This window comes from Phascolarctos cinereus, unplaced genomic scaffold, assembly GCF_003287225.1.
Source record: "Phascolarctos cinereus isolate Bilbo 61053 unplaced genomic scaffold, phaCin_HiC Scaffold_5;HRSCAF=322, whole genome shotgun sequence".
NCBI lineage: Eukaryota > Metazoa > Chordata > Mammalia > Diprotodontia > Phascolarctidae > Phascolarctos > Phascolarctos cinereus.
The window spans coordinates 244,834,618-244,849,570 of record NW_027555958.1 but is presented as its reverse complement, the minus strand read 5'-3'; the positions used below and the strand labels follow the sequence as shown (position 1 = coordinate 244,849,570).

The 14,953-nt window shown below is 44.6% G+C and overlaps 2 protein-coding genes across 3 annotated transcripts; one reads left to right on the top strand and one right to left on the bottom strand.

The window, feature by feature from the left end:
- Window positions 1-358: 358 nt before the first annotated feature.
- WDR46 (WD repeat domain 46) lies at window positions 359-12,987 on the bottom strand. The gene is made up of 15 exons (XM_020999380.2): window positions 12,775-12,987; window positions 11,599-11,883; window positions 11,095-11,178; window positions 10,747-10,859; window positions 10,470-10,557; window positions 10,210-10,271; window positions 9,822-9,926; window positions 9,544-9,694; window positions 9,243-9,378; window positions 8,682-8,781; window positions 2,800-3,113; window positions 2,051-2,145; window positions 1,626-1,721; window positions 1,027-1,140; window positions 359-874 (listed from the first exon to the last, which is right to left on the bottom strand). The coding sequence occupies exons 1-15, from the start codon at window positions 12,832-12,834 to the stop codon at window positions 755-757; spliced, it is 1,923 nt and encodes a 640-aa protein (XP_020855039.1). The 5' UTR covers window positions 12,835-12,987; the 3' UTR covers window positions 359-754.
- Window positions 12,988-13,311: 324 nt separating this feature from the next.
- PFDN6 (prefoldin subunit 6) lies at window positions 13,312-14,890 on the top strand. Of its 2 annotated transcripts, XM_020999389.2 has the most exons (5): window positions 13,312-13,583; window positions 13,815-13,894; window positions 14,106-14,176; window positions 14,262-14,386; window positions 14,679-14,890. In XM_020999389.2, exons 2-5 carry the CDS (start codon window positions 13,837-13,839, stop codon window positions 14,806-14,808), a joined length of 384 nt encoding a protein of 127 aa, XP_020855048.1. In that variant the 5' UTR covers window positions 13,312-13,583; window positions 13,815-13,836; the 3' UTR covers window positions 14,809-14,890. The 2 variants fall into 2 exon arrangements, with proteins under 2 accessions (XP_020855048.1, XP_020855047.1); XM_020999388.1 differs by lacking the exon at window positions 13,815-13,894 and having other exon boundaries at window positions 13,318-13,583.
- The last annotated feature ends 63 nt before the right edge of the window (window positions 14,891-14,953 follow it).

Sequence of the window (14,953 nt, the reverse complement as noted above, 5' to 3'; positions counted from 1 at the left end):
GGAACAAAAGCTCTACCACAAGATTCCTAACGTGGTCATCTAGCGTCTGCTTAGAAGACCTCCAGGGAGGGGAATCCAGCCACTGCCACTCCAAGCCATCCATTTCCACTTTTGGACAGCTTTGAGGATTTGAAAGTTTTCCCCTACTGTAATACTGTCCTAAATCTGCCTCTATTAACTTGACAGACCAGTTTATCAGGATTTGGGTTCAAACTGCAAAGGTGCTAGAGGGTTCTATATATGTGGTATGACTGTAAACAAAAAAATAACCGCTAACACTTATGTCTATTTACCAAGAACTGTTCAGCTAGTCTGTTAGGCAACTACAGGTAGATTTAGGATTAATGTAAGGAAAAACTGAAGTAGAGGTGTTTACTAGAATCAGGTGCCTTAATAATATCAGAGTCTGAGTGGGCCCCATTTGTTGAGAATCTCTTAGAAGGGATTAATTAATTCAGGTATAGGTGAAAAGTCTGTTAGACCATGGTCTCTTAAGTCTTCTCCAATTCAGAGTCTATGATTGAAGGCTCTAAGAACTACTAAGCTGTCAATGATTCCAAAAATGGGAAGCTTCTACTGTTCTCACTTGGAGATAAGCAGGTTAGCCAAACCACAACAGTGCTTCCATGACAACGATGGCCATCCTCATACAAAGTATAAATAAAAACCCAAGTTTTTCTTTAACACACCCCCCACCCCTGTAACCCCGATGTCCAATCCCTTTTGGGCAGGAGAGCAGGAAGGCGAGGTTTTGTCAGCGTTTAAATCTATCCAGAGCAGAAGGCCGAGACCCAGGGGATGGAGGAGTTCTGAGTTTCTTCTTCTTTTTCTGCTGTTGCTCCTGGTGCTGCTGAAGGCTCTGCCTGACCTTCTCCTGAAAGGAAGACAGCAAAGTATGGGAAAGAGGCTGGGAGGGTGGGCCCTGGTCCGGGGCAGTTTGGTGGACAGGAGAGCCTGTACTCTGTGAGACGTCCATCCTCCTTCACTCATTCTCCACTCTCCCTCCATGTCCCTACTTCCTCTTACCCTGTGCTCCTGGTCTTTAACCTTTGTCTTCCTCTTCACCAAGTTTGCTGCAGAACTCCGTCCCTTTTTTTTCTGCTTTGGCTGGAAGAGGGCCTTAGCCTCGGGGTCGAATCCCTGGGGAAGGAAGCGACTGGCTTGTAAAACGACAGGATTTACTTCCTGAGCACTCCCTGAGGGAGCAGGGGTATTTCTCCAGAAAGGCCTCTGTGCAGGGAACTGTCCTTATTTTTGCCACCGAACAAGAGGTAAGCCTTAGTTTGGATGAGGTTGTGGTGAGTCAGGGATCACCCATTTCCTCTTTCTGTGAAGAGGCGGGAGAAGGAAGGCGTCCAGGATTACAGACTTGCCTCCTGACATCTTCTACCTACTTTCTGGTTGTCCTCTGAGCTCCTCACCTTCACAGATGGTGACCAGAGATGGAAAATGCCTTCCCCAAAGTCACACAGATCTTAGGGGACAGAGCCAGGTTTTGTGCTGAAGTCTTCTGACTTCAAATCCAGTGTATTTTATGCATGCCAAACTGCTTCTCTAAGAAGAGTCTGGGGTTGGTTATATTGGGGGGTCGGGGGGGTGAGGGGGGATATAAAGGATCTTCTCACCAGTCGCTCTATTCGTTCCTTCTTCTTCTGTTCCAAAGAGATGACATCAATTTCACCTAGATTCCGAGGATCCAGGTCGATCAGTTCCGCTGGGATCTGGAGGTGTCATAAGGAAAGAGCAGGGACAATGATAGTATCACAGAGTGTCATGGAAGGGGCACAGGAGGAGGATCAGGGTTATACACAGGGCCAAGTCTCACCCATGGGAATTAACAAGCCTGACCCTTCTTACCTGCACACACACCCCTCCAGCTTCTATTCTCCACTTCCCATTCTGACACATTCCCAAACCCATCTCACCTCACACACAGGTATATTTGCACCCTCACCCCCCCAATCTTAAAAACAGACACTCACACAGACATTTCTTCACCTTCCTCCACCAAAGCTCTCAGGTGAGCCCCAGAACCCAGCTATGCACTCACCTTCTCCATCAGAGCTTTCACTTCCCATTCCTGACGCTGCTTACGGCTCCTATAGGGGTTACTCTGCAGTCCATCAAAATTGGGTTCTCCAGCCCCTAAGAAGTGGGGGAACACAATTTCAGGGACAGAAACTAAACCTGGAAACATCTTCCCCTGGTTTCATCCCCTCTCTCCTCCCGAGTCCCCTTTTATCCACAGTGTGTGCCCTCCCATTCATTCTTTACTGCCTTCCAAAGCCATCTGTGCTTACTTCTGATCTCGTAAATCATTAGGCAATGGCAGGATGCTGATATTTATACTGTTCCTCTTATCCCCTGCTTTCCTAATCTCCCATATCTCAAGGTAATCTGTAAACATCTTGATGGCAGTGGATAGAATGCTACACCGAGTGTCAGGAAAACCTGAGTCCAAAGTCTGACTCATATAACTTACTAGTTGTGTGATCCTAAAGAAGTCATTTAACCTGCCTTCCTCAGTTTCCTTATTTGTAAAATGGGGATAATAACATCACCTCCCTCCCCAGGTCGTTGTGAGGACAAAACAAGTTACTACTTGCAAAGAGCTTCGCAAACCTTAAAGCACTATAGCAATGCTACCCATTATTAGTATTAGGGAGTAAGCTGGGAACCGGCATGCTAGTAATGCTTACACTGGGCCCTTTGTCTGATCCCCTCTGTTCACTGAGCAGCAGCAAGCTGCTGATGCTCGTGCTGTGACCCTATTCCCCCTCCACCCTCATCCCAGCTTACCAGGTACCAGGATGCTGGTGAAGCCTCTGCTGTGGCCTGCCCCTAGCACATCCTCAAAGGGGCAGAACTGAAGGCCATGGACGTGGCCACGGAGACGATGGGTCAGATATGGCTGGTCAAAGGAGGGAAAACTACCCTGCCCCTGTCCCCTCCATATGTTCACCACATCCCCCATGCCTCCAGCCAACAATCCTCGCTGTGAGAATGCCAAGTGGCCAGCTCCCTGAGGCAGAGCCCGAGATGTCAGAGGCTGGTACTTTCCCCGAAGGTCAAAGATCTTCACCTGGTGGTCCAGACCAGATGTTGCCATGTACCTAGAAGAATCAATCAGTATTTACTGAGCATTCACTCATGTGCCCAGAACTGTGCTAGGCTGCTGCAGGGGAAATAAAAGACGTCTAAGACAATTGTGAGCCAGCAGCATATCACTAAGTGCTTAATTCTAGAAATTCATCGTAAGAAGAGACCATTGTATGCTAAAGAAATGGCCTCAGAGAGGATGTAGACTTGGGAGCACAGAATTTATACCTGGAAATATCTTTACGGATTATCTAGAATTACCTTCTCATTTTACACATAAAAAACCAAAACAAAACAAAAGATTCAGAAAAGGGAAGAACTTCCCTACTACTAAGCATCTTGTCAGAGCAAGGATTTGAAACCAGGTCTTCTGACTCCAAATCTAAGCTTCTTTCTATCATATAATTCTGCTGCCTGGATCTGAATCTTGAAAGATAGGGAATATTTGCAGAAAGGGTGGGAGGCCAGGGAAACTTTCTAGCGGCAGAGTAGTAGGATGGTCATGGAGTGAGAAAACCTGAGTCTGAATCCTGGCTCCAAAACTTACTGGGTGTGAGAGCTTTGAGCAGGTCACTTAAGTTTTTAAGGCACTCAACTCTCCAGTCTGCAAAATGGAATAATTACATGATTTCCCTCAGAGCACCACTGGAAGTAAAATTTAAAGTACTCTAGAACCAGATACTGCCATTGTTGAGAATGAGGGACTGAGCAAAGCCCCAGGAGGTGAGAATTTATTAGAAACGTGAAGCATTCAAAAGTTCAGGTGGGACTTATGTAAGAATTTAAGTTTGGCTAGTTAGAATTACCTAACCAACCAAATTATTTTAGGTTCAATAAACCTAAAAACATAAATTACTTAAGAAAGAATTCTCTATTTGATAATAACTGCCGAAAAGAAGCAGTTTGGCAGAAATTAGGCATAGACCAGCATCAAGACCATACTCCGCAATAAATTTAAAATGGACACATGACTTGAATATTACAGATCCTATGATGAAAAACTAAGAGAAGCACATCATATACTTTTCACCGCTTTAGAACAAAAGCTAAAGACAATTATAAAAGATAAAACGATTGAAACTAAAAAGCTTCTGCACAAACAAAATTAACACACCTAAGATAAGAAGGGAAAGTCCTGGGGGAAAAAATCTTTTTATCAAATTTCTCTGAAAAGGGCTTGGTATCCAAGATCTATAGACAACTAATAGGAATACAAGACTAAAAGCCTTTTTCCTAATACACATATGGTCAAAGATTAAGAACAAACAGTTCTCAAAAGAACTGCAAACTACTAACACTCATATGAAAGAGTGGTCCAAATCACTCACTAATAAGAGAAATAAAAATTAAAACAACCCTGAAGGTTCGAGAGAAACAGTCAATGTGAGGGAGACTATGGAAAGATGGGCACACTAATGCATTGTTAGTGGAGCTGTAAACAGTATGATCATTTTGGAAAACAACTTGGAATTATGCAAATAAAGTGTTTAGTCCAAACCTTTTGACCCAGAGATCCCACTATTAGGCACAAATATCAACATATCCATAGCACAATATTTTTGCGGCACTGAAGAAGAGCAAACCAAGTAGATATCCATCCTCTGGGGAACAGCTAAACAAACTATGGTGCATTAATTTAACAGAATACTTCTGTGCTCTAAGAAAACAGAGATATGACAAATGCAGAGAAGCACAGAAATACTTCCATGAACTGATAATGGTGAAGTAAGCAGGGCCAAGAAAAAAATACTCACAATGCCTATAACACCATGCTGTAAATGGAAACCACAAAACAACCAAAGTGACGTTGCAAAATTACAAAGAACAAATACCCTTCCTAGGTCCACACTCAAAGAGATTAAAGTGGGAAAGGTCCCGTACGTACAAAAATATTTATAGCCGACTTGTTTTTTTTTAGTGACAAAGAATTGGCAAGTGAGGGAATGCCCATTAAATAGGGAACAACTGAACAAATTACAGTAAATAAATATGACTGAATTCTATTGTGCTGTAAGAAACAATGAAGAAGATTGTTTCAGAAAAACCTGGAAAGATTTGTATGAACTGATGCAGAGCAAGGCAAGAACACTTTATAAGCTAACAAACAACACTGTAAAGACCAACTGCTCTGAAAGACTTGGGAATGCTGATCAATCACACAATGACCAGCCCTAACTCTAGATGACTCATGATAAAATATGCTATCCACCTCCAGATGGAGAGGTGACTGACTCAGAGTAAAGAATGACAAGTTCCTTTTGTGGGGGTGGGGGAAGGGACATGGTTAACAAGGGAATTTGTTTTGACTCTGCACATTTTTATTGGGTTTTGTTTTTTTCATTTTCTCAATGTAGAGGAAAAGGGCAGGCAGGAGGAAGAGGAGAGAATTCAGACTTTTAAAAATAACACTGAATTTTTAAAAATTTACAAAGAACAAGCATAGCCCCAAAGTAGAGACATGAGAAGACACCTCCTGCAACTGCTTTGCAGAAGTTGAGTGGGGGGTTGGGACACTGCATATATTTCCTGATTTTTTAGATGTGTTGATTGGTTTTGCTAGAGTTCTAAAGTCTGAATAACTGTAAGGGAGTCAAATATTAATCTAGGACCTTAAAACTCATAGAATTTTAGAGTTGGAAGGAACTTCCTAGCCACCTAGGGCTCAAAAACAACCCCCACTATGACATACAAGCTAAATGGTCACCCAGTCTCTGCTTAAAGACCTGGAATGAGAGCAAACTCCCTCCCTCCCATGCTATCTTGTTCCACTTTTGAAGAACAGAATTCGCTGCTGGGAAGCATTTCCTGGCATCAAGGCTAATTCTAGTGTCTGCAACTTCCACCCAATTTTGGCTCCTAGTTCTGCAAAATTCAATGCACTCTTCCACGTGATAACATGGCTTTCATGTTCCCAGTATTCTCCTATACTCTGCCTCAGTTGGAGCTGAACAGAGATGGAGGAAGTCTTACCACCAAGCTGAATGGATCCCCTATTAATCTGTTCTCAACCAGGTCAGCACTGCAGCAACGCAGCTACACCTCCTTAACTGACTCTCCATCTCTCACCACTACTGCTGTCCCAAACCTTTTATTTCTCCTAAAGCCTCCCACGCCATCTCGGCCCTCTTCCTCCCCTCTAGCAGAGACTTTACTTAATCCTGTTCTCAGAAAACAGAGGCCATTCACCATGAGGTCCTCTCTTCTCTCTCTGTTAAAACCCCTAGCTCTCATTCTCTGACTCTTCTCACCAAGGCTAACCCGTGTACTTGATCTCATCCCCTCCTGTCTTCTCCATCAGGTTGCCCCCATATCATCCGCACCCTTACTTCCAATTGATTCCTGCAGCTTACAAATATGCCCCAATCTCCCCATCCTTAAAAAACCTTTACTAGACACTGCCAATCTTTAAAATGATCCTCTAGTATCCTACCTTTCTCTCGTTTTTTTGTTGTCGTTTTTCTTTTTTTTTTTTTTGCTAGGCAATGGGGTTAAGTGACTTGCCCAGGAGCTGGATTTGAACTCAGGTCCTCCTGACTCCAGGGCCAGTGCTCTATCCACTGCAGAACCTAGCTGCCCCCTTTCTCTCTTTTTTTTTAACAAGTCCTAGGATGCACTTAAAAAATTACTTTAATAAGCATGTATCAATCCTTACCTCCCATTGTCCACTTCCCCCAAATGAAGGCTAAAAAAAACCAAAAAACTTCCTAACAAAAATGCATAATCTGGCAAAACAAATCCCCATGTTGGTGTGTTGCCTCCTTTTTTTTTTAAATGCCCAGAGATCAAGCGTCTTGTTCATGGAATAGCCAAGAGGCCAGTGTCACTGGGTTAAAGAATAAGTGTCAAGGAATAAGGCATAAGAAAACTGGAAAAAAGGGGGCTAGGTTATAAAAGAATATAAATGCCAAACAGAGCATTTTGCATTTGATCCCAGAGGCAATACAGAGCCAGTGGAGTTTATTGAGTGGCGAGGTGACATGATTAGACATACGCTTTTAAGAAAATCACTTTGGGGGCAGCTAGGAAGCACAGTGGATAGAGCTCTGGCCTTGGAGTCAGGAGCACCCAAATTCAAATCCAGCCTCAGACACATAACAATTACTATCTGTGTGACCTTAGGCAAGTCACTTAACCCCAATTGCCTAAGCAAAAAAACAAAAACAAAAAAAAAGAAAATCACTTTGGTGGCTGAATGGAGGATGGACTGGAGTGGGGAAGAGACCTGAGACAGGGGAAAAGTCAAATGCAACCCTCCCATCCCCCACCACAAAAAAAGAAAAGAAAGGAAAAAGAAAAATATTTGTATTAAAGTGTCTCTGATAAAAGCCTGATAACCAAAATATCAACACAACTAACAAAAATATACCACCAAAAGCCATTCTCTAATGGTTAAGGGTTCAAATAGTCCTTAAAAGAATTCTAAACTATTAACAAATATATTAAAAAATGCCCCAAATCATGAGTAATAAGAGAAATGTAAATCAAACTCCTGAGAATCTACCTCACTGCCTGAAAATTCACAAAGATGACACTAGTCAGTGTTGGAGGGGCTGTGGAAAGACAGGCACATGAAAGCACTATTGTTGGAGCTGTGAACCAATACAACCATTCTGGAAAGCAGTTTGGAGTTATGCAAAGAAGGTGACTAAATTGTCCATAGCTCCCTGACCCAGACATCCCATTACTAGGTATATATACTCCAAGGTCAACAATAAAAAGACTGCTGAAATATGTATAGCAATGCTTTTTGTAGTAACAAACCACTGAAAACTAAGTAGACTCCCAATGATTGGGAAATGGTTAAAAAAGTAATGGTATACGAATATAACAGAGTATTACTGCCATTCAAAAGGATGAGCAATCTGGGGCAAGAAAGACATATGCAAGAATGCAGAATGAAGTAGACAGCACCAGAAAAACAATTTACACGATTACAACTTAAATGAGAAAACACCAAAGCAACTGAAAAGTGAAATCAGCTACTACTCCTTCACCTCTTCAGAGGCAGAGGACTAAGACTGAGGAACACTACAGATGTCACGACGTTTTGTTTTTTTTTTTTGCTAAACTTTTTTTTCTCTTTCATTTTTTGTTTTAAGAGAATGTCCTCCACAAAGAGAAACAGGAAGAATACAACAGGAAGTATAGGTGATATAAAAACTGATATCAAATTGAAAAATTTTTTAAAGGACAATGAAAACATTTTTAAATGGATCAATCAATAAGCATTTATTAAGCACCTACTATATGCCAGGCATTCTGCTAAGCCTAAAAGTTGACTGTCTCACACACACACACACACACACACACACACCCACCCCCGGAAGGCTCAGGACTGGGCCCTGAGGTATCCCCACAATTAGAAGGAAAAAGCCAATTATCACAATGGAAGGACAATTATCTTTCCTCATGGACCATCACATTTAACTATAATAGTACCCTCCGAGTACAAAAAAAAATCACCTAAGAATGATAATTCACCTTCAAAGTAACAGACAACCCACCTTCCCTCTTTATTCCTAGCCCTATTCAACCTCAAGCCCAAGTCTCAAACACCTGAGCCTTAACATTAAGTGACTCACGTGCCAGAGGAATCCACTGCCACGGCCCGGACTCCACCACGGTGACAGAGAATCTTAACCAGTGGCTCTTTCATGGCTGGACACCAGAGGGACACAGTGCCTGGGGGTCAGGAAGTCAGGTGTCAGAGGCAACAAAGGCCAGGAATTCACAGGGGATAGACCTAAAGGGTCAGATAAGGTCACAGGAGGGGTCATGATACCTGGAATCTGAGGTTAAAGTGGTCACGAGAAGCAAAAGGGAAATGTAAGGAGCCACAAGATGTGATCTGGGAGACAAGCAACTGGGTATACTAAAAAGACCACGGGATACGGGTTAATGGATATGGGTTTTAAGTCCTGACTCTGCTGCTTACTACCTGTGTGACCTTCAGAAAATCACTTAACCTCTCTAGTTCTCAAATTGCTCATCTGTAAAACAAGGAGGTTGAGCTAAAAATTTCTAAGGTGTTTCCAGCTTTGAACATTAGGTCTATGGAACGGCCAGGGAAAAAATCCAGGGTCCAGGGAGGTCAGAGGGTCATAGGACATAGAGAAAAGGGTCAGGATATAACATTTACTAACCATTGCTGTGGCCAAGATGGATGACTGCATTGTGGGGATTCTGGGTCATCACATCCAGACGCCCAGCCCGAGCTGTCAGGGATGCTACAATCTTGCCGACAGACACATCTAGGTAGGTAAGGAACCCTGTCTCTGACTGGAAGGTGGAGAAAATGAAACAGAGGGTCACAACCAAGGCCTCTTCCCACCCCCATCACCCTTTATCATACCCTCCACCAAACACCTCTTGTTCCACAGATGGAGAGGTCATTTCCCAAGGTTAATCAATTTCTCCTGGTTCCTGAGCATAACCAGCACTCACAGCCGTGGCCAACAGGAAGTGGAAGGGCAGGAACTCAAGTCGAGTGATACGGTCACACCTTCGGACACAGTGGAGCTCAATCCCTTGATTGTCATAGACATGCAGCCAGCGTTTCTGAGCAACTGCAAACAATGTCTCAGAGTGCAGGAACCTGGAGTCAAGAATCACAGACCACACCACAAAATGACCTCCAGACGGGTCAGGCACCCAGCCTCCCTCAGACCCTAGTAATGTCACTGAGCCTCACCCACTCAACGGTGGCCCCGGCTCCCACTGACCGTATGTCCCTCACAGCTTCCATGACATTGATTTCACACATTAGTTTCTTTGTTATCCAGTCAAATGTGGCCACATGACCCCTCCGGCCACCCAGGGCAAGGTGTCTGGTGGAAGAAAAATGGATGTCCTTGTGTTAGAAACTCTCAGTCCCCAGAGCTTACAGTATTGTCTGCTGTCCTCCTGAATGGGAGGACTCAAATATTGGGTCAAAAGAATACATACACAGAGGGAGTTATCGATACCTTGAATCTCTATCCCCCACCCAGAAATGGACAGTGGGTAAAGGTAGCATAACATGACTGCCAAAGAGACCTCATTGCCCTTGGATGAGAAAATCAATCAATCAATCAATATTTGTTAAGCACCTACTATGTGCCAATCCCTCACCTTCCAGTCCGTGAATAATTGAGCCTGTAGGGTCCAAACTGGTACAAGTTCAGGTCAAAATGCTACATTAGGAAGGGAAGGGAAAAGAAATAAGCATGTATACAGCACCTACTATGTGCCAAGCATTGTGCTAAGTACAGAGACATTCTGGAGGCCAGCCAAGCCTGGAAATCCTCCCCCCAACCCCAATCACTCAGCTCATCACACTCCCGCTGTCTTCTCTGCATCATCATCAGTTCCTTCGCAGCCCTCAACCTCACCTTAGCCGCGCTCGAAATGTCCACAGCCTCTACGATGTCAGACTGGCGGATTGTAGCTGTGTCTTCCCCATCCTCTCCCTCCAGGAATCTGTGAAGGATAAGGGCTCGCTGAAAAGTTCACTAGGACAGGGTTGAGCAGAACTGAGGATACAGGGTGTGAGAAGGGGATGGAGGGGGAGAAGGGGACCACAACAACACATGTTACATCAAAGGGGCTGTGGTTATCGACCTTTGAAAAGTGGACCAAGAAGCTGCCACACCAGGATGGCTCGCTTACCCAGGCTCCTCAGAAAGCAACAGTTCAGCCCGGGCTGCACGGACACTTGTTTCCTCCTCTTCATCGGCAGCTGCCTTGAGCTTGTGCTCAGTCACCAACTTAAGGTGATGCTTCTGAGGGAATGATGAATCAAAGGTCATAGGTTAGGGATCAGAGACTGAAAACCCTAACTCCTCCTTCTCAATGACTGTGACAGCCACTAAGAGGATAGTGAATCAACAATGAGGAATGGGAAAATTAAAGGTCACAGATCAGGGATCAGAGACTGTCAACTTTAGGTCTTCTTTCTCAATCACTGTGATGGACATTAAGACCCTCAGCTGTTCCTCCCCGAACCTGCCTTCTTACCTTCACAAATTTAGAACTGCCTCTTCGGAACTTATTTACAGCATTCTCGGAAACTGGGGCTGGCCCTGGGAATGGATCCTGAGCCTAGAGGTGATGAGATGATGTTTGCATCAGAGATGGTCTTTCCCCTCCCTCATCCTTTTACTAATTACAATGCCTCACATTTCCAGAGCACTTTGCATCCCAAGATGATTTTCCTGGGTGAAGAGTTATTCAGGCATAAATTAAGGCTACTCAGGCATCCTAATGGTCCCGCCACTCCATTCTTTCTTCCAAATTTCTTCCTATTCCTCTCCAGGCCTTTTGTTTACTCTCATTTTGCCCTGCTGCCTTAATTCTCCAAAGACATCTTGCTCTTTCCCTTCCATCCAAAAAATCCACATCAAAGCACCTCAGCAAGTGACGAGGGCATGAGAAGACGACCAGCTGAGGGCTGATGAGATTCTCCCAGTTCACCCACTGACCCAAGGACAAGGGCTCCCTGCTTCCCAACCTGGATCTTACCCCAGATAAGGTCCCACTTGGTCTCAGCTCTTGTTTATGATTTGGCCTCAGATCCTTCTTTAACCTCAGATGGTTCTGGTTCTGCTTTGACCTCAGATGCTTTTGGTTCTGGTTTGACTTGAGTGCCTGTATCTGCTTTGACCTCTTAGGTACCTTGGCACCCCTGGGCTGGAGCAGGTCTTCCCCCTTCCTCTTGGTCCCCCTGGGAGGGGCAGGGGTAGTGAAGGAGTTGGATGAGAGGGAACTGGCTCCATCAGTTTCCCCTTCCCAGTAGCGTCGAGGCTTCTGGAAAAACAAGGTTGGGATGAGCAGGGAACAGCAAGATCCGTGCCAGACCTGGCCAGGCTGGACTCTCCCTCAACCTACACCCAAATCATGTCCAGTAACGATGTGACTCCTGTGCATTGAAGACTTAAAAGTGCTAAAATTTTGGATAAAGTGTAAAAACCTGGCTTATTTTACTTATGTGTCACGCAAATTTGTTCTATGTCTTACGCTTCCCTTACAAAAAATGTGAACTACTGGTATCTATAGATTTAGTTAAAAAAAAAAAGACACTTTAAAAACTACACAAAAAAATGAATTCTAGTGTTACTTGAGATTAGGCTATCTTCCCCTTATAATGCAAGCAATGGAAACTTTAATTCCATTTGCAACAACAGAAATTTGTGAATATGGATTTTCAACATTTGTGGCCATCAAAACAAAAAACCAAAATCAACCCGGATGTCATCTGCTGTCTTGTCAAAGACCACTGAATAACTTAACGTCTTATTCAAATTCAGTAATAACAGCCTTCAAGTTGACGTATCTTTAAAAAACAAAATTTGAATTCAACTTGCTTATATTTTAAATGTATTATATTAGCACTTATTGTGTTAAAAAAGACGCACATCTATTACTACATCACCAATTTTATTTATATTTTGCCAGCTGTTACGAATTTTAGGTTATAGCCTTTAAAAATATTTTTCTAAGACGGGGCCTATAGGCTTCAGCAGACTGCCAAAGAGGTGCACGACACAAATAAAATTAAGAATTCCTGATTTAGACCAACAACATGAGTGATGCCACGCAGAAAGATGAGGAAATAGGATGGCCCACACAGCTCGGGTCGTCCCTGGTCCGTCCCGCTTACCCCGCCGGGATAGAGGGCAGAGGCACGCCGCGCCATACCTGTTTCTTCCCTTGGGCCTTGACCCGGGCCCCGCTGCCCGGCTTCGGAGCCGCTTCCATGCGCCCTAGTCCCCAAGCTCCTTCAAAACCCACGTGCAAACTCCACTCCACGGGCCCCCCGAACACCCAAAGGAAGACACCGGAAGTCTTAGTTGGAGTGGGAGGAGCCTGAAGACTAGCCACCAATCCAAGACAGCTGTCTTCCGGAAGTCACGTTGGGTACAGTTGTATCAACAGGCGGCGATGTCGGACGCCGGCGCGGGGACTGCGACTAGCGATAAAAGATGAGAAATCACCTGGAAGGATGAAACTGGCGAGCCAGGGAGGGCTTCGAGAATCGATAACAGCGCTGCCTTGCATTTTCTTGCGGCTGATGTTCCGCCGCAGGATCCGTTCTAGGGACCTTTCCGGCGGCCAGGCCTTGGTGTATTGATGTCGGGACTACATTTCCCGGCGTGCCCCTTTCCTAGGCTGTCCTTTTTCCTCTCATCATTTGCCATGTGCCTCTTGTTTTCCCAGCATCCCCATCTACTTCCGGGTTCCCGAGCTGTGATAGGAGAAAGTGAAGGAACGCTGTGTGTGACTCGGGGTCTTTCTTCGGGTCTGGAGGGTTAGGGGCGCGTGTAGGGGCCGAGACAGGCCAGAGGAGGCACGCGGCTCTGTAGAGGGCAGTGCCAGGCAGCCGGTTGTGGAGTGACGGTCTCCCACGCCTGCTCCCTGTGATTCCCAGGGTCTTCTCCACGCCATGGCGGAGGTGATTCAGAAGAAGCTTCAGGGGGAATTGGAGAAGTACCAACAACTCCAAAAGGGTGAGTGAAGAGGGTCTCAGAGCCGCCTTGGCAGACTCGATGCTTCTCTGCCAGCCATTCAGGGAATCCTCCAAAGTGACCCCCAGAGCAAACCTCTCCATACCACCCAGCCAGTGTCCAAATTTCCACCTCCTGAAGGGGGTTAAAAAAAAAATTAACTCTCGGATTCGAGTGCTGGTTCTTGTCAGCGACTTAGTGTGTCACGTTGGGCATGTCGTTTCTCCTGTCCAGGCTTGTTTTCCCCATCTGTAAAATGAGGATTGTCATTCCTGCCCTCCATTTCCAGGACCATGGTGGTATAGGGAAGGAAAGTGAGTGTTTTGTATATAAAATTTGATCTGTTGTTTGAAATGGCTTCATCACAAGGGTTTTCTGTCTTTATGTCTTCATCTCCACCTGATCCTACCCACAATACAACTTCCTTTGATTTATTGGGACTAGCAGTGTTTCAAGTTAAATAATTTTCTTTACATTTTTCTTTCTTTTTCTCCTGATTTCCTTTCCCATTTCTTCCCACCCCAGACTTGAGTAAGTCTATGTCTAGTCGACAGAAGCTGGAGGCACAACTGACAGAAAATAACATCGTGAAAGAGGTAAGAGACTGGGCTTAGTGGTATCCAGGAGCCATGAGGCATTTCCAGGCATTTTGTGTCTGCAATTGTTTCTCTCCATCCCCAGGAGTTAGCATTATTGGATGGATCCAATGTGGTGTTTAAGCTTCTGGGCCCAGTGTTGGTCAAACAGGAACTGGGGGAGGCTAGAGCTACTGTGGGCAAGAGACTGGACTATATCACAGCAGAGATGTAAGTATTATCCTCCCTTCATGCCACATGCTCCCATCCCTCCCCACCACCACATTTGACTCTATTTTATATCAATGATTTTCATTTCTTTTTCACGTATACTTCAACTTCTTGTTTACTATTTTCTTGTCACCCTATTAATTCCATCTATCCCCAGTAATAAGCCGCATTGACCCCTCATTAGCTTACTAATCTACTCCTGTACAGTTGTCCTAAGCCCTTTTTTTTCCCCAACAAACTTGTGAAGCAGCTAGCGTGATCGTCTTTTTGTGTTTTCCCTATTTCTCATTAGTAAACGATATGAATCTCAGCTCCGAGATCTGGAGAAACAGTCTGAAAAACAGCGTGAGGCTCTGGCTCAGTTGCAGCAGGAATTCCAGCGTGCCCAGGCTGCCAAGGCAGGGTCTTTGGGAAAGGCTTGACCTTTTTAGTTGGAGAAAGAATAAAGTGGGGAAAGACTGTGGGTTACCTGCACTGTGGCAAATAAAATGTGAAAATACCTGACCCCTGTCTTGTTTTCTAACCACCCCATTACATTACTTTTGTCTATTCTTCTGCCTCCCTTCC

What these genes read in the sequence shown, in the direction of transcription:
- PFDN6 (XM_020999388.1), top strand. Translation starts at nt 13,520, where the DNA reads ATGGCGGAGGTGATTCAGAAGAAGCTTCAGGGGGAATTGGAGAAGTAC. An exon ending in AAAATAACATCGTGAAAGAG is followed by an intron (nt 14,177 to 14,261) that starts GTAAGAGACTGG and finishes CTCCATCCCCAG; the next exon opens with GAGTTAGCATTATTGGATGG. An exon ending in GACTATATCACAGCAGAGAT is followed by an intron (nt 14,387 to 14,678) that starts GTAAGTATTATC and finishes ATTTCTCATTAG; the next exon opens with TAAACGATATGAATCTCAGC.
- WDR46 (XM_020999380.2), bottom strand. Translation starts at nt 12,834, where the DNA reads ATGGAAGCGGCTCCGAAGCCGGGCAGCGGGGCCCGGGTCAAGGCCCAA. An exon ending in CAAGTGGGACCTTATCTGGG is followed by an intron (nt 11,179 to 11,598) that starts GTAAGATCCAGG and finishes CATCACCTCTAG; the next exon opens with GCTCAGGATCCATTCCCAGG. An exon ending in ACTTCCTGTTGGCCACGGCT is followed by an intron (nt 9,379 to 9,543) that starts GTGAGTGCTGGT and finishes TCCACCTTCCAG; the next exon opens with TCAGAGACAGGGTTCCTTAC.